The sequence below is a fragment of the Sceloporus occidentalis genome, unplaced genomic scaffold (assembly GCF_023333645.1).
Source record: "Sceloporus occidentalis isolate IW3139 unplaced genomic scaffold, rSceOcc1.0.p SCAF_4, whole genome shotgun sequence".
Taxonomy (NCBI): Eukaryota; Metazoa; Chordata; class Lepidosauria; order Squamata; family Phrynosomatidae; genus Sceloporus; species Sceloporus occidentalis.
Genome location: NW_028316984.1, coordinates 16581702 through 16601219, shown reverse-complemented (window position 1 = coordinate 16601219; position 19518 = coordinate 16581702). Strand labels below are relative to the sequence as shown.

General features: G+C 40.3%; 1 protein-coding gene across 2 annotated transcripts in view; it reads left to right on the top strand.

Moving 5' to 3' along the window:
- The window catches only part of PLCB1 (phospholipase C beta 1), a 581938-nt gene that overhangs the window by 366906 nt on the left and 195514 nt on the right, over positions 1-19518 (top strand). For both annotated transcript variants that reach the window (XM_089519303.1, XM_089519304.1), the window contains exon 4: positions 7314-7454. In XM_089519303.1, coding sequence (XP_089375429.1) covers positions 7314-7454 — 141 coding nt within the window. The remainder of the gene's footprint in view (positions 1-7313; positions 7455-19518) is intronic.

Genomic DNA, 19518 nt, shown 5'->3' with positions numbered 1-19518 from the left:
TGTTGTTGTGGCTGTTTTGAATGGATTGATTTGCCCAGATGAATGTTGTGACATTGGCATGCTACCTTGTTTTTTTCAGTTTGATTTGTTGTATTGCACTTTTTAAAATTTGTAATCAAAATAGTTTGTTTTTTTTTTAAAAAAAAACTCAAGAGCTGTAGGCCTTCTGTATCACTGTGGACAAACATCTTGAGTCAGTAATGTTCTCTGTGCAGTTTTCTATGAACTGCTAAAATCAAATATAGCCAACCTTATTTCAGAATCTTGGCCAGCTGAACATGTCAATTTAATTCAAAATACCTGCAGCGTTTGCCTTGGTCTGTCTCCACAAGTGTGCTTTTTTGTGTCAAGACTCCAGCTGGAGTAGCATTTCAATTTTGTCAGGTGGAATGATAATAAATTCAGTGAGTCACTCACTCACATAAGGTTAGGCAGATGCATGTTACATTACCAAAGTAATCCTCTCCCAGCACTGTTTGGTGCCAGCACCATGTGTACCTTGTGGCAAAGTTTGAGAAGACAGTTCAGCAGTGCTGCAAAATACTCAAATAATCATGGGGAAGATAAAGTAGTAGGATGCCTTTAAAACCCACTGAGACAGCCAACTGGTTCACTATATTAACGGCATGCTGGCAAATATGTGTGTGCTACCTTTTATTTCATACTTTGTGGTACCAGCAAAATGGTAGCAATGCCTTTTCTGCCTCCTCCCACAACTTTTTCATAGACTAGTTGGTTTGTTTATGGATACATGTTATAATTTGCCCAATCTTGAGATGTACACATAAATGATTTTCCCACTGGTTATTTTTCTGTACAAAATTCACCCTCATGTACAATTTTGCAAACTATTTTTTTAATATATTTTAATCTATATGTGCAGTAGGGCTGGGTTCTGCAGTTAGATGTAACTGTGGTATCTGAATACAGTTGTAACAGTTGCAAGGCTTTATCTTATAGCTGGTGCATAGATAAGAGTGTTCGACAGGCACAGGAGTTTTTTGGCAGTAGACATGGGAACTGAAGTATGTTGAATTCAACCCCCACACAGCTCTACTTCTTAGCTTTAAGGTATATCAGGCATACGTGATGATCTGACTGATGTATTTAGGGCTGTTAGATGTCAGAGTCATGGCCTGAAGCCTAGGAACAACCTCTTGTAGTGACCCAGGAGGCAGGCTGTGGTGTTGATATAAGGGACAGTTCTTTGGTGTTGATATAAGGGACAGTAATGTAATTAGGCATCAAACATAGTTGTACAGAGTATGCCATTCAATAAAAACAAACAAACACATTTAACAAATGAGGGAAATCTGTACATATATCTCAAAACTGGAGAAGACGGTCCAGGCCCTGAGACCCAGCCCATCTAAGGTCTATTCCTTTTCCAGATCCACTGGGCAGACAAATTGCAGGGTGGACTGCTCTTTTCAGGCAGGACACAGACACTGAAATGAAGCCAAAAACAAAAACCCACTTAACACTAACTTCTAGAGGCCATCTTCAAACCTGCAGTGTGGTCTTCTGGATATGGACAGAACCATTCCTTTAACCTCCTTCTCTTTACATTGGTGGTCTGAGACTAGAGACCAATTGTGGAAAATTTCAAACCACCCAGGTTACTTAAGCCAAGAACAAATGCTGGCTTTTGTGGAAAGACAACCTGGGAATAAAGTAGCCTCTTGGTGTCTGCTGAGGTTTGGTTCCATTACCACCACCACAACTATCATCCCCATGGATACCAAAATCAGTGGATATTCAAGCCCCATTAAATACAATGTACACAAAAATTGTGTCCCTTATAAATGGCAGAATCAAGCTTTGCTATTCAGAATTCATATGTGTATATTTTAAATATTTTCAAGCCATGGATGCTTGAATCAGATAAAGAATCTGTGGCTAAGGGGGGGGGGGGGTTGTTCTAATTCAGACACCTGCTTAGGAAATCTTTGTGTTGAGCTTAGCAGTTGCTAAAGTGGGAGCAAACGGGCATTGTACACCAGCATGGAATTTGCTCACAGACCACAGAGAAACAGCATACCAGCATGCAGCTTGTTCACTTATTGTACCATCTGAGTACCCACTGTTCCCTTGGGTTTTGCTTTTCCAACACTAGTTTGCGATTCAGTTAGCAGCTTCTCTCATCTTTCTTAGGCACACAAGAGAGTAGAAATGCCATCACTGTGTGATTAGGTATTTCTGTGTGATGATGTCACTAAGGGCAAGTATAGGACACTAAGAGGGAAGGCCAGGTAAATAAATAATCACCCCTTCTCAAACTGTATAGTGGGAAGAGCTGGATTTATTTCCTTCCCTGCATTACTGGGGGAGGGGGAATAGTTAATCTCTCATAAAAATTAATAATTGATACATCAGATACAGGTTGGTGTGTTTTTACTAATAGCCTAATTTGTTTTATTTCTACAGACTGGGCTATATTTCTACAGAACCCAGTCAAGTTCTCATATAATTGAGTGTGCCACCTTAAAAGAAAAGAAAATCTGTCCACACCCAGGTGTTCCTGGATGAAACAGATTGTCTAGGTCCCTTTCAGTATGGCTTCGGGATTGAGTATGGGACAGATACACTCTTGGTTCCCTTGGTGGATGATCTATGCTGGGAACTGGACAGGGAGAGTGTGTCCCTGTTGGTTCTGTTGGACCTCAGTGCCATCCTTCTGGGGCACCTCTCTGCATTGGGACATGGGGGAACTGCTTTGCCACCCAGAAGGTGTTGCTGCGGGACTCCTTTTTGACTCCTTGACCATTGGTCTGTGGTGTTCCTCAGATTTCTTTTTTGTCCCCCATGCTGTTTACCATGTACATAAAACCACTGAGAAAGATCTCTGTACACTTGGAGTTTTCACTAAGATGAAACTCAACTCTATCTTTCTCTTCCATCTATTTTCAAGGAAGCTGTTTTGGTACTAAACTGGTGTATGTTGTCAGTAATGAACTGGATAAGAACAAATAAATTGAAGCTTAAACTAAAGAAGACAGAGGTTTTCCTGGTCAGTTAGACGGCAGATCAGGGCAAAGGGATTCAGCCATTGCTGGATGGGGTCATACTTTCCCTGAAATCTCAGGTTTATAATTTGGGCATACACTTGGAGCCATCAATGAACATGGAGGCTCAAGTTTCGAAAGTGGCTGAGAATGCATTTGCGCAATTAAAACCAGTATGGCACCTGTGTCCATTCCTGAAGATGTCAGATTTGGCATAGGTAACATATGCCCTGATTACTTCTCATTTGGATTACTATAACACATTCCACTTTGGAAACTTCAACAGGTCCAAAATGCTGTGGCTTGACTGCTGACCAGGGCTGGTTATGGGATCATATAACTCTCTTATTAAATAGCTTCATTGACTATTGGCCCATTTTGGGGCACAATTTGAAGTGTTGGTCATGACCTACAAAGCCTTATACAGCTTACAGTCAAAGTATGTGAAAGCCTTTTGTGGGTTTTTTGGGCTATGTGGCCATGTTCTGGAAGAGTGTATTCCTGACGTTTCGCCAGCATCTGTGGTTGGCATCTTCAGAGAATGCTGACATGGAAGAGAGTGGAGTATATATACTGGGTGACCCTTGGTTGAGAGGAAGTGATTTACATGTTAATTGTGTGTTGATCTGGTGTTGAATGGCAAGGCCTTAGGGTGTCTATTTAATTAGTGATCCATGTTCTGCTGGAAAAACCCCTGGCCCTGGATGGTTGTCATTTGCATGGGCTGGGTCTTTATTTTGGTGTTTTTCAGGACCGGTAGCCAAACTTTGTTTACTTTAAGAGTTTCTTCTTTCCTTTTGAAGTTGTCCAGGTGTTTGTGGATTTCAATGGCTTCCCTGTGCATTCTCATCTGATAGTTGTTGGCATGGATTGGTCCAGAATTTTAGTGTTTTCAAACAGCATTTTATGCGCAGAATGGTTTATAACGTGTAGCAAACGTTTGTATAGAAACCATCAGCCTTCTGAGGACCCACTTGCCCTTTGAAATTGAATAGTCCAGGCAGAGCCTTAGCACATTATGGCCAGCTTGACTTTAGCTTTGAGCTAATTTAATGTGCTACTTTCTCTCCACTGTTGTGATCACTTTTGTGGTCAATACTGGAACATTTTCACAGCCATTCATCTCTCTCTCTCTCTCTCTCTTTTAATTTACTATTAGTGTTGCTTTTCATGTGTTCCTCAAGATGCTGCTTGACGTGGAAATGCACATCACATTCACAACTGTTCTGGCTTAATTTGTTCTATACACATTCTTCAGGCTTGAGTATTAGTAACACACCTGTCAAATAACATTGAAAGATCTTGTTTCTCTTGACTGGGATTTTTCAGTGAAAGCTATTAACTAAAGCAATCAAACCGCAGTGAAGGGAAGAAAGGATCACAAAACCCAGAAAGATGGTTTACTCTGAGGTATTGGGAAGAATGGATAATTATCCCACTGGGATAATTATATAGGAAATGGGTGTGTTTTACCCATCTCTCCTCACCCTTCTTTTGCAAAGCTAGTACTGAATCCTTGGCAAGGTTAATAGAAAAGGGTATTGAATTGCATTTGAGGGAACTCTTTTGCCTGGCTTGCTGACAACAAATGTATGTAAAAATAAATCATTGCTTGAGCTTTTAATAAAGTCCTCAATTTCTGTAGAAAAAAGACAACTTAGTTATTAATCTTTATGTCTGAACAAATCTGACTTGGCCAGCATTTGGGTATTACAGAGTTTCAGAAGGTTGTATGGGCTGTGTTGAGGGCAGCTCAGTGTCATGAAAACCAATTTTGTAAGCCATGATTAGATTCTTGGTTTCCCCTAGGAATTGTGGCTCACAGAATTGATGGAGACACAGTGTTGTCCTCTTGTTGTTGCAGGAGAGGTTAGTTTAAATGAACTTCTGAAATGTGCAGCCTAAAAAAAACTTGCTGGGCAGAAAGATGTCAGGTTTGGATTTGTTTAAAAAAATGTGTTTTTATAAAGCCTTCCTAAAATGGTTATTACGCTAAAATTGTCGTAAAACAATATATAAAATTCAACATTAGAGACAATTCCTTCTAAAACCACACTGAGGCAAAATAATAAAAGCAAAAACAGATTTTTTTTATTTAAAAAATGATCTAAAACCTAGAACCAACTGCAAGTAAGTAAAAGCAGATGGGAACAACCAGCTTTTTGTTGTTATTTTTGTTTGCTCAAAGTCACCCAGGGGGTTTCCATGTTCAAGTGGAGATTCAAACCTTGATAGAATATTGAGGGGACAAAACTATTTCTTGTGAAACAGGATTCCATGGTACAGAGACCTCCACAAAATGGCCTTGTCCTGTGCCTGCAAGCTTGACTTGGGCTGAACAGGCTTGTATGGATGGATGTAATCCTTGAAATATCCTGATCTGAAGCTAAGTTAGCAGTCACTCAGAAACATACTAGGAATTGACGTGGCTGATATAAAATCAATATTATATGTTTAGATTGCTTGGCCCCCAGAGGCAACTGGATAATCATAGATGGTTACCAGCTGAAGTTTTGAAATTGTCTTGCCAAGAAGGGGAGGGAGACAAATTCCTGAGTTATGAATGATCAAGGAGATAACAGTAATATTAATTAAAATGTTAATTTGGTGTAAAACTAATCTAGTGTAATGACAATAAAATTATCAATGATCAACAAAAATTAGAAGAATTCCGATGGCTTCATAATGGGCCCCTATCTGCAAGAATAAAATTCCTTAACTAAAATGCTTCCAAAGCTTCTAGCCTATGCGTGCCTAAATTCACTAACTTTGAGTCAGTCCTTTTTTCTCCATATAGAAGATATTCCAAAATTTATTGAAAGACTGAATTGACAATTGGGTTCAGTTTTCAATTGGAAATCTTTACTTTTCTAGACTTCTGATGTATACCCTAAAGAGAGAGAGAGAGAGAGAGAGGATAGATAGACCTAAATACACACTCAACAACAAGCATGCATGTCAAAAATGTGCCAAAACAACTGTGTGCATTTCTAAAATAAACACAAGACACCGTTAGTCAGTGGTAGCACACATCCATGACCAATGTGTATAAAAATATATACAGATTTATTTCCATATTGGTAAAAAAGCCACATGTAATGGAATCGGAGATGAGCAAAAGAAGAAAAGAGACATGGGTTTGATTGATCTACCCATCCCTAGTCTTGCTGAGATTTCAGCTTTAGTTTATTGGCTTTCATCCAGCCTATTACTGTCCAGGCAGTGGTTCACCACATCCCTAGCCTCACCTGAGTCCACTTATAAAGTAAAATATGTCACCTTATGTGGCCCACACCCAGCAGCATCATATAAGCATTAAGCAGCATGGGAGACAATGTGCAACAGCGCACAATTGTATAGCTCAAATACAATGGCAATACTCTAAAATACTACAGCATAATTCAGGGACCAGTCCTACAACTATAAGTGGGACTGCTCATCCCTGTGGTCCCCAACTCAAAGGGCAAGGGATATCTATCTAACAAAATATCATAGACCAAAGACGGGCAAAATGTTGTTCTGGGACTACATGGGGCCCAAGGCTGTTTTTATTGCTCTCGAACCACCCCTGCAAGGTCAGCCTTTTTTGTGTGTGACATTGCTTCTCTTGGAAGTGTCCAGTAGTGTCAATGTACGTTTTAAATAGATGGCATTCACCCACCAAACTACTTAATGTGTTTCCAACCAGGTGTGGAGTGGCAACCATTTATGTTTGTTTTGGCATTTTGGGAGGTCAGTGTAGCTTCAGAAGATCCCAGGGGCAGAGGGAGAAATGGCCCCTGAACCTGTCAGAGGTGCCTTCTCCTGCCACAGATAAAGTTGTCTCCAGAATCAAAACCAACACTACTCTGGAATATTGAGTGTGAAAGGACAAGAAAAATATCTTAAAATATACTGACAGAGTATTTGTTGATTTTTCCAACATTCAGTAGCACATCCTATATGGTTCAAGAACCACCCAGGAAAGATTAGGTGTGGAGAGTTAGCTGGAAGGAGAAATGGAGACATGAAACATTACTTTGGGGATCTCCCTAAGTTACCTTGTCAAAATATTTCAGTTAATTTCATCAAGCTTTCGTTAAACTCAGAGTCCTAGAAAAGTTGGTATCTGAGATAATCTTTTCATTTACATCTCTGTGGAAGTAGGGTGAGGGCATAGAGTGGGTCATGACTGTCTTGACAAATACAGAATGAATCTTATCAGAAATGCAGCTACTTAAAAAATCTTAGCATGCTGCTGAGGCATTAAAATGCTTTTCACAAAGTACAAGCAGACTTTTTAATTACTTGCTTTTTTTTTTTTTACAGGATCCAAAGCTACGTGAACATCTCGATGGAGGGAACGTAGGAGGACGTCTGGAAAACCGAATGCTTACAATTGTGTATGGCCCTGATTTGGTCAATATATCATACTTGAACTTAGTAGCAGCTCAGGAAGACATTGCAAAGGTAAGATATCCCACATATGTAATAGAAAAGTGATTAAGGGTTTGTTTTGGTACTGCTGCAGGCTATGTAGCAAGGCTGGAGAACTTCAGGCCCTCAGAAGCTTTTGGGCTCCAGTTTTGTATTAGTCTTAGCCAGGCTAGCTAGTGGTTTGGGAGTGCTCATCAATATCTGGAGGGCCAAAAGTTTTCCGCCACTAATATATGTGCAGGTCGAGAAGAATGATGAGTAGTACATGGTAGTATTTTCAGGAAAATGGTGCCATTTATAGTATAAACTGAGGGAGAAATGGCGATGGGAAAGTTCCTTTCCTCCATATGTGCTATATTCATATTGTCTTGTCTTTTAATTTTTAAAGGATTCATAAGACATCCAGTAAAATTCACAGCTACTTTATCTTGAGTGAAATGTCTGGTTATAATCCCAAGGAAGTGATCAGTATCTTAAAGCACACTGTAGGCTAATTTTCAGAATTATTAAAACAAGTTTCAAAGCTACATTTATCTGTGTATAGCAATTTATGCATTTGGTACTGAGCCATACAACAAAGAGCCTTAAGGGATACAATATCATCGCATCAAGACATCTTTTTTGACTGTCGGTTCTCTTTTTTAATTCCAGTAATTTAGTGTATATTTTTAGTCAAACCATTGACTAGACGTAAAAGAATGTGCATAAAGGGATGATACTAATTGCCAAACAATTGGAAAATTTTATTTGTTAATTAAGATTATCACACAGGGTCTTACCATGAGTGAATCGCTGGAGAAAAGTTTGGGAAGTATGTGTGTGCATAAGCCTGAAATGCTTCCCCAGCATTAAGCAATCGTGAACTCCCTCTAGCGTCCTGGAATCGTTCAGGGAGAGTGACTTTCGTATAAACAGAAAATTCGTATAAATGGAAAATCATCATTAGAATGATTCCAGGATGCTAGAGGGAGCTCACAATTCCATGACACTGAGGAAGTATGCCTGGCATTCATATATGCGCACTTCCCCAACATTTCCTTTGTGATTGGCTCATGGTAAGACCCTGTGTGATAATCTTCAATGTGAAGGCTCTCATGGCTGGCATCCATAGTTTTTTGTGGATTTTTTGGGCTATGTGGCCTTGTTCTAGAAGAGTTTATTCTTGATGTTTTGGCAGCCTCTGTGGCTGGCATCTCAGACGTTGCCAACCACATACTGCCAAAACATCAGGAATAAACTCTTCTAGAACAAGGCCACATAGTCCGAAAAACCCACAAAAAAACTTATTTGTTACCTTATTGTGAAAATATAGAAAACATTTGGGAGCGTTGCTTTCTTCTTCCCTATCTTGGGAGAGAAGGGAAATCTCTTAATTTCTCAAAGTTTCAAAACATCAAGATTGTGGAATACTTAGGTTTATCATATTCCAGATTTCTAATTTATGGGGAGTCAACAGAACAGTTCTGCTACTCCTCTGGGTGAATGGGTGAGTGAATGTCTGTAACTATTTCTGGAGTGTTGCATAGTATGAGAATAAAAACAAAAGTCCAACACAATAGTAAAACAATCCAAAATCTAAGATGGCAAATAAACACAGTCGTAAAAGATCAGCTGTATCCTCTTGAAGAGACTGTGCCAGTAGAATTCTTAATGGTAGGTTTGCTGGATAAATTGCAAGCCACACCTTCCATTAACTTACTTCTGTGGGCTTATCCCAGCTGGCCAGGGTCCTTCAATGTGTTGCTTTTTGTGGGGCTTGACAGACTACTCCAAAGGGGTGGCGGGATGCCGCCCCTTTCCTAGCTGGATTGGGGCTAGAGCAACATGCCACGGCCCCAATCTGGCCTTTCAAGGGTGCAAAAAGGAGCAGCAAAAAGAGGCTCCTTTTTGCACCCTCAAAAGGGCACCATAGCCATGGTGACATGGCTATATGGCACTCCTTTGGCACTGCGTCATCACCGTGACACCGCTTGCTGCATGGAGCAGTGCGTGGCATCAGGGCACCCAGGGGCGGAGTCAGGTGTGCAGCATGAGGATGCTATGCCCCGACTCTTCTACCATGCCAGCCTTTCAGGCTGGTCTATACAGGACCTGTGTGTCTTCTGGTTTGGTCCTTAGAGAAAGAACTGCATATGTTGGATGATGATGATGGAGTCTTGGTAAAGTTAATATTTTTTGGTCTCCAGTCCCAACAATCCTCCAGCAAGCATAGCAAGGCAGAAGCCATGCTCATAATGGGACCCAAGTAACTTTAATCCAAGATAATTAACTTTTTCAAGCTCCAATGATGAAGGCACAGTTGAAATACTAACTAGATTGCACTGCTCAGGTGTGAATGGAAAGGGAGTGTGATGCTGTCCATGGGATTGCTGGAATGGCTAATTCTCTCAGCAAGTTTCCCATTTGATAGCTGTGGCAATCCCAAATGCCATGAGACACTTAGACCATATCCACTCATACACGGCAAAAGGATGAAATCAATGCTAAATGCTTAGTCATAAATGTGCTGCTCCAAGTGAACTCTTGGGATTGTAGCTATAGATTGAAAACCAATTTGAACACCATCTGCGTAGTATAACCTTCATCTCTCATAGTCAGGAATCTCCTTGCCCCCCATTGCCTCTTTTTTACAAAGCTGTTTATCTTACCTTTCTTTCCCTTGGAAGCTAGTAATGTGTATGAGGCTTGATCAGTAAGATTTGTTACTTGGAGCAGCTTAACTGGCAGCTGGGTGCCCTAGAGCTGGCCTACTGTCTTGACTGTTTGACTTGAGTCATAAATTAGGCTTCTTCAAAAGTGATAGATTTCTACATTATGCCTACTTTTAAAAAAGTTGTAACAAGCAACTACAATTAGTATATGCTCTGCTGAAAATAATGAGCCTTGCCTAGACAGGGCAACTTGAAGACTGCTTTGAAGGAAAGCTTATAGCCCTTATTTCCTTGTGGTTTACATCAAGAATTCAGGCTGTTAATAATATACTTCGGAGCGCAATCTGTTTCTGAGCCTTTTGCTGGCCTGTTCGCTTGAGAGTATTCTTTTCTTTTTGTAGGCTTGAGGTAAAATTAATGAGGTGGTGAGCTATGAAGGTATGACCTTTTTCTGCTTTTAAAAAAAAGTTTGAAAACTAAGAATGTACCTTAGGTCTTGTGAGAAAATTATTTTGGGTTAGCATTTGGATAAATTAGAGAGTGCAGCATCATAGTTTGTAAAGATTAACAATTTGTAAGCTTGACTTTGGTCAAGGATACAGTCCAAGGGCTTCTTTCAGTTTTAGAACTTCTCAGCAGCTGTGTTCTGGTGGTAGATTAAACCAAAGGCCATCAGGTAAGACCCAGGGTGCATCTGCACTGTAGAAATAAGGCAGTTTGACACTACTTTTAAATGCTGTAACTCCAGACTATAGAATCCTGAGATTTGTAGTTTTACAAGGTCTGTAGCCTCCTTGACCAAAGAGGGCTGGTATCTCACAAAACTCTAAATCCCAGGATTCTGTAAGATGGATCCATGGCAGTTAAAGTGGTGTCAAACTGCATTATTTCTACAGTGCAGATGCACCCCAAATTATCAGCATAAAGCACTTTCTGCTGATAACTGAGCCCAAGGAGCAGTCTTTCAACCTTTTAGAATGGAGTGGGTTGTGGGGAATAAAATCAGTGGAATCCAAACAATGATGTCACAGAAAAGAGAACCTGGGTGCTTGGAGAAACCAATAAGTCTGAACTGAGACCCTTGGGCCTCGAGTTCCCCACCTCTGCCCTAGGAACTTATTTTGATTTAGAGTTAAACCATCTGGGGTTGAGGCAGTGGCATCTCTGTAGGTGCAGTGGACAGGCCAGCATGGGGGGAGGGAGCGCATGCTGCACCTGTTGCAGAGATGCCACTGGCAGGGAGCGCGAGTACCCAGGGCACCTCCCTCCCTGCTATGCTCTGGCTTACTCATGAGTAAGCTGGCACTTGGCACCAAGGTGAGGGTGTGTGTCCTTTTGGCCTTGCCCCTGGAAGCCCTACCGCACACTTCGTCAGGAACCACACTGTGTTGGGGAGGGAGTAACTTTCCTAAAATCTGCTCTGAGTTATTAATTACAGAATAATGGTTGGTGACACTGTTACCAGAAACAGGCAAACTCTTAAACGAAGGTGGGGTTTTGGCAGGGGGGGAGATACATCTAGTCATCAGCTGGCCTTCTGTTGTAGCTCCTTTAAGGTTTACGTGTATGAAAAGCATGGTTGAAGTGGATTGTATAGTGTGAGTTATGGTAAATCATGTAGACGACTGATAACATAAACTAGGAAGAAATGTGGTAGAAGTAAAGAGCATACAATTGCTACTATAATTCAAGAAGCCTGCATGCAGACAGATTCACCTATTGTGTTATAATACAATTCACAATGTGTCCTTTTTATTTTAGTATTTTTCCACCAATCTCTGACTGACAGATCTTAGCCTGGGACAAAAATGGATTATTTCCACAAACAAAGAGAGCTTAAAAAAGATAGGGAGCCTTTACAGTTCATAATGAATAGTCTGTCTCTTTGGGGGATAACATATTTATATTATCTTTGGTCTGTGTTATGTAGATCTAATTGGTTGAACTGAAGTGTTCACATCCTGATTTACATGGTAGATACTGATAATATTGTGACTCAAAAGTAGATGCAAGGCTGGGCCCAAGCGTTGTGCTACATGAGGTGATGGTGCCTCCCACCATCACTTACCAGTACTGAACTTAAGGCATATATTAAGACCCCCAAACCATACCAAGTTACTTTGCAACATCAGACAGAAATCCAGCAAGCTCCTCTCCCTATTCTTCCAGATGAAACAACAAAGTAAAAATGTACTGCCTTTTAACAACAATCAAAGCAAGCTGCCTTAAGCAGCCACCAGAATCTACTTAATGGTAGAGCCAGCCATGAATGCATATACTTTTGTACAACAACACTTTGTAAGGTTCTGTGACATCTATTCAATTTTCTTCACAAATCCAATTACCATGTGTGTGTCTGCCTGCCCGTCTGTTGTAATACAGGCATTCAATCTGTCTAACATACTTTCTTCCCATGTACTCTCATACATCTGTTGGAACATCCAGACACACTGTTTAATTACTAGAAAGCTGAGTAGTTACTAGTGCTGCTAATAGAGGAACATCCCAGCCCTTGAGATATCAAGGCCAATGCCTGACACTCAGGGATGACCCTTGATGATGTCCTTTAGAATGGGCCCTAGCAATGTCTTTAGGCATGTTTTGAATAGTGAGTAGAGTGTCCTTATCACCACAATGGTTCTGGCCCCTTTAATTTCAGATAACGCTCTAGGGTAGTAGTCAGGTGGCTGTTGTCTAGCAGCATCACCAGACCTCAGGTCTACCTGCTGGAGGAAAGGGAAATGTAAAAGCCTCAGGCCTCCTCCAAGCCCTTCCAAGGATGCAGGGGCTCAGGGGATAGGAGTCCTCTCTTCCTCTGGACTATGCTGTCCCGGAAAGCCTTGGAACAAAGAAAATAAGGAAAAGGTTGCTTCTCTTTCTTCTCGCTGTCGCCTTTATCTGGCCTAGCTGGGCTAGTGACAGAGAAGCATGGATGGAGAGGAGGGGGAGTGCATGTGCATGTGGCGGCCTTGACCTCATGAATGATAAAAACCATGTTCCAGAGCCATGAATACGGAGGGACAGCTGTATAAGAAAGAAATAAAATCAGTCAATTTGTCAGTCAGTCAGTTCTGATTATCTCTCTTCATATGTCCTTTGACTGTTAAAGACTCTTTGAGTCATCTGATGTCTTCCAAGAAAGCAGATTTGCCCTTCCACCTTTACATGTTTTTCTGTTGCCAGGAATGAGCAGTGATGTTGTAGCCTGGATTCTGCTGAATGTTTGTATTGTTCCCTTTTTGCAGCAAAGCCTGATCGTTTGGGGGGGGGGGGGGGGTATGAAGTTTCTGTTTGGTTTCAATCTTTTTCTGAAAGCAGCATGACCACAAGGAGAAAATCACCTTTTATTGTGAAACTGAAGTTGTGGTCCTATGTATACGTGCATTACTACTCTGTTAAAATGTTACGTAACAGTTGGCCCGGGAGAGACGAGCCAAAAGCGGCGTGCTGCCACTGGTACTAGGGTTCCGGAGTGTGCAGCATCCATATGCTCCGGAACCCAAGCACGTGACGATGGCAGCATCATGTCGACGTATAGATGTCACTACGTGTTGCTTACGTCAGGAGTGCGCCAATGGCACATTCCTGACATCCGTGCAGCATCAAAAAAAGAACCCATTTTTTCTGGGTTCTTTTTGGGGCGGAGGGACCCCTTGCAGTTTAGTTGCTGCGCCGTCCCTCCGGGGAAAAACAGGACACCTCGTACCCGACCTGACGGGGAGGTATGTACCAGGCCAATTGGTGCATTAACTCAAAATAGAGTGTACTCAATTCTGTCTCAGGGTGTTTGGATCACATGTAGCATTAAACTGATACTGTGCCTAGCCCATTAGTACCAACTCCGAGGCCCTATGTAACTTAAGCATCTCTTCCTAGGCCTACAACCTGATCCTCTTTTATTTGGAGATACTGGGCACAGTTTGAGGTCTTCTGTGTATACAAAGCACGTGTGTTACCATTCAGCCATGGTTCCACCTCTCCTCTCCAGCCAAAAAACAAATTTATAAGGGAAAAAAATGTCTTCACACAGTCAGTTTCAATTTGGTTGAAATGCATTTGAGAACATAGACCATTTAGGTGCTGTCTTTTCCTATGAAAAAAAGCTCTCATCTCTTATATTGAGACAAATGTCTTCAGGGATGTGGTGTGAGATGCATTGTAGATGAGAGAAATGTGTTCATTAAACAACAGATCGCAAAATCTGATACTTCACTGGGGCGCTGAGTAGCTACATAATTTGCTGCTCAAGTTAATGGGAATGGCACAGTGTGAAACATCATATAAGAACATGGACCAGAATAAAAGGGTGGAACAGTGGGAGGGCACATATAGCTTTCTTGATCAAAGCGAAAATCTGTTGTGTGTAACCAAAAGAAGGTTCATTCCTAGGCCAAATTACTTACTATATATACTTGACTATAAGTTAATGTCATGTATAAGTTGATGGCAAGTTTTGGGGCCAAAATTAAGGATTTTGCCATGAACCATGGATAGGTCAAGGGTAAACCTTAGGGGCGTATAGCAAAAGATCTAAAAGATGAAGCAAAGCAATGTCAAAGAACTTACAAAATTCCAGCAGACATAACTCTTTGTGCTTGCTCTTAAGACTCGATTGATGAGAGAGAGTAGAGGGGGTCGATGCTTCACATATTATACTCTTGCTTTTCAACGGGGGATGATTCCATCTTTTAAATAAGAGTTAAGATGCAATACTTACCCTGGCCTGTGGATAGGTAAACTCAGGGTTTTTTGGTCAGTTTTTGACCTAAATTTCTAGACGTATACATCAGTATTTACAGTATTGTATGGAAACTAAAGATGATACAATAGGGTACAAAAGGAGTTCACTGTGTGGAAAACATTTTTCCATTCATGCTAGTCTTGAAAAATTTAGTCTTTGTGAATTTTGATAAGAAATGACCTGATCCATACCTTTCAGACTAATGTGCCAATAATAACATAACCATCCATTGACTTACCTAGTTAGATGATATTTTGGCACACTTTTTATCTTAAAAAAAAGTATGAAAATACTTTTTAAATTTTTTATTTTAAGAGACAATACATTTAGAGAGGGGAAAGGATATTTTAAAATGATTAAATTATCCATTTTTGGTGGAGGATTGTTGTTGTTTTAAAAATCACAGTTTAACATGGAAAGGGGACAGAATATATTAATGAATGCACATGTGAAGCCGCAAATTCCATGTATGAATGTGACATAGAGTGGAAACTGTATGACTCACCTATCCCTAGGTATGTGCTGTATCATTAAATTATTGGATTTTATCTGTTATCTACCTAACCCCCCCCCCCAAAAAAAAAATGAGACTAAAAATAAGTTGTCTTGTGTATCTGTATACTTAGGCATTGACTGAAAGGTTTTTTGAAAATATTTTAAATAAATATGGGGCTCGACAGACCAGCAAAAAGCTCTGGCCTGTACACGCGGTGAGGGCTGATTATCCCCACTCTCCAAGCCCATACCATATGGCATGCACCATGATGATGCATACCGGTAACAGTGCCCAAACGGCACTGGATGGAAGGGGACTAATGACTTCCAGGATGCTGCTTAGAGCAGCTTCTTTTTGCTCCCTAGAGGGAGCAGATCAGTGCTGCTGCGTGTGGCTGCTATGGCACTGATCCAAGGGGGAAAGAGCTGGCATCCAGCCGCCCATCTGTACAGCCCCTATACTGACATTGAACTGGAAACATATATGGATGTGTAACTTAAAGAAACTGAGAATGTTTACAAATGCACCCCTTTCTAGAAATTTCTTTAAATATCTTGAATATTGTATTTAAATAGAATCCTTAAAAAAAAGTATGGTAAGGTGGTTGTACTGTAGTCACTTGTAGTGAAAGCAAATAGAAAAGGAAACACAAAGAAACACAGAAGAATCAGCTTCTTCTGCTCTCCACCCTCTTCCACCAGCCCCTAAAGTGTACTGGAACCTGTTTACCATTGAATTTCACTGTGTTCCCCCTGCAGGGCTTTTTTTATCTCTGATTTCTTGATAATACTTTTTAGCCTGTCTAGGAAATACACCTAATTTTTAGTCATACATCTGGAGGTTCAACTTACTGTAATTTTTGCATAAATCTCAGTTTATTCATTTAATGCAACAAAAGTAGTGACTAGATTCAGTGGTCGATAAAGTGTGACACACATTCTGGATTCCCCATTTGTAAATTAAGATAAGATAATCTGACATCATGAAATTTGACATTCCCCTTACTTTCCTTTTTTTTAAAAAAACATGTTTAGTTTGGCAATACTTTTTAAACACAGTTGTGTTTATTAAATACAGCTAACTGTATTCTTACAGAAATTATTTCACAATTCCACAATTTCCATTACCTCTGAACAGTCAGCAGTCTTGATGAGAGACATCAATTCCCATCTATCTATCTATCTATCTATCTATCTATCTATCTATCTATACATATACTGTTATATTTATAGAGTTGCCAGTATCCTTATTTGTGCCTCATGAATCCTGCTTCTTTTGTGCCAGACCACCTTGATATACCTGCCATTTTAAAATCAATCCCCTGTAATAGTTGGGATGTTCAAATTCCAACTTTCTTCCTTCTTCATGCTGCTGCATTTGAGTGAGAGATACGCTAGTCCCATTGTGCACAGACACTGTTGCTGCTCATTGAAACAAAAGAGGGAGAAATTACAATATATTTACATATTCTTACATATTCCCTCCTGCATCCATGAGAAAGAAAGAATGGCCATTGTTGCCTCATAGTGATGCTGCCTTCCTGAGGGAAAGAGATTGGCCAAGGTGGCATCTCATGGTGATGTCACCTGCCTGAAGAACAAGGACTGACCATTTCAGCTTTGGATTGATGCTTTACACTTGGAAGAGCGAGACTGTCCATTTAATATCATGTCGATTCTGTCCTTCAAGCGTGAGTAACTGGCCAGTGTGTCGTCCCACATTTTCTACCTTCCTGAAAGAGGTTTGGAACTTCACCTTGCATCTTTCCAAATACATTCTAGTAACGTCTTTAACAAGAGAAATGCATTATAAACCAGATAGAAAGAAGTGTTTTTTACTTTCTTTCATATCCTCTTGAATGGAAACTTCCCTTAACAGGCATCTCATTCTGTATTCTGAAAATGCAGGATGACTACCTTTTGACTGGTTGATTTCTTTCCATTGGAAGCATCATTAAGCGTCTACTGTCTGTTCCACTGCTCCCTGCGAGATGTTTTTCCCACAAGAGAGCCACTGAAGATTTAGAAGACACTCTTTGAGAATGTGACAGCATCAGAGAGCAAACATGGTCAGGTTTTATCTGCCAACAGAGCAGGAATAGGCAAGTTTGGCAGGTCAAGAGTCCATTTCTTTGTGTCCCTTGGGAAGACACACAGACAGCCAAAAAAAAAAGAAAAAAAAACCTGCAAAGGTGTATGGATGATATTTTGGAAACATACGTCTGTATCTGAAAAATCAGTACTGTGCTTTTTGATATTAAGTAGCGCAGGAGAGTCTACAGTACAATAAATGAAGTGTAACTCTTGTCTTCTGGGAGAGGTGATTGTTGCTCCTCCTTCTCCTCCTCCATCACCACAACTACTGCTTTATTTTATAAGGAAAAGTGAAGTTGAGGGGAGTCCAGGGCTTCAAATCAGCCTTGGGAGCTCTGCCAAAGCTGCAGTTAACACAGTCATTTCAATATTCATGATAACTAGGTTTTTAAAAACCTTTTTTGTTGTTATCCACCATCGAGTCGATCTCGACCCAGGGCAACCCTGTGACTGAGACATCTCCAAGACTCCCTATGCTCCACTGCTCTGTAAATTCATACCCATGACCTCCTTAATAGTGTCTACCCATTTAGCATGTGGCCTTCCTCTCTTGCTGCTTCCCTCTACCTTTCCTAGCATTATTGTTTTTCCCAGTGAGTCGTGCCTCCTCATGATGTGGCCAAAGTACAACAGCTTCAGTCTAGTCATCTTGGCTTCACAAATCTCTCTGGGATTTGTGGTTTGATCTGCTATAGGAACCATTTGTTTGATTTCTTGGCTGTCCATGGTAACCTCAGCACTCTTCTCCAGCACCACAACTCAAATGAATTAATTGTCTTCCTATCTGCTTTCTTAACTGTCCAGCTCTCGCATCCACACATGGTAATAGGGAATAAAGTGGCTTTTATAATTCTAACTTTCTTGCTCAGTTGTATGTCTTTACATTTTGAGATATTTTCTAGTTCTCTCATAGCTGCCCTCCCCATTCATAGTCTTCTTACAATTTCTTGATTGCAGTCCCCACTCTGATCAATATTTGATCCCAGGTATGAACATTCTATTACTATTTCTATTTCCTCATTGTCTAGGTTGAATCTGTGTAAATTTTCTATGGTCATTATTTTTGTTTTCTTTGTGGTCATCAATAAGCCTGCATTTGCACTTTCCTCCTTGATCTTCCAAGTGGTTGTTGTTCTAAGTCTGTGATGTTTTCAGCTAGTAGTATGGTGTCGTCTGCATATCTTACATTGTTGATATTCCTTCCTCCTATTTTCACTCCTCCTTCTTCGGTGTCCAGTCCTACTTTTCATATAATATATTCTGCATACAAGTTGAACAGATAGGGTGAGAGGATACAGCCTTGTATTATCCCTTTGCCAATTGGGAACCATTCTGTTTCTCCATGTTCTGTCCTGACAGTAGCCTCGTGTCCTGAGTAAAGATTTCTCAAAATCTATTTAAAAATCTATAAAATCTAAATTAACACAAAGTGAAGTCTCTTTTCCATATCTCTAAACTATATGGTGGAATAACCTTTGATCCAGGTACAGAAGGAACATCAGGGAGAATGTATTTCTAATAAACATGTAGTACACTTAATCCTTGTATTAATGTCTGGCCCAGTCTTTCTCTTCTTAGCCTTTACCTGCACAAAAGTAGGAGCTCTTTGATTTTAGTTGTAGTAATTTCTTATTGACTGATAGTACTAGATATATTTTTCTGTTAGTTTCGGTGTCTACTACCATGCTAACCTCTCTATAAATAAACTCTAAATGTAGCTTTCCCTGAAGGATAACTACTATGTGACAACCATGTGCTCCATATAGTCATTCATTCACTATATTTATGTTGAGTTAATGGTTGAATATCTTCCAGAGCATCCAGTGGCTTGACATGTTGCCCTGTGTTCAATTAACTATGGTTAGAGAAAGAGTATTTCTTTTTTCTGTCACATTTCTTAAACATGCCTTTTCTACTACTCAAGTTTTCTTTTCTTTTTGCTCCACCGAATCCATCTCTTATTCCTTTGGTTTCTGCCTTTGTCCTTCCTATGTTAAGTGTAAGATTTGCTGTACATAGTGGGGATTATTTCTTGTCTATATTCTTGGCTGTGTAAACTAAACCCCTCCTTGCTTAACATTGTCATGTGTGACCTTTTCTTTGTGTTCTGTCACTA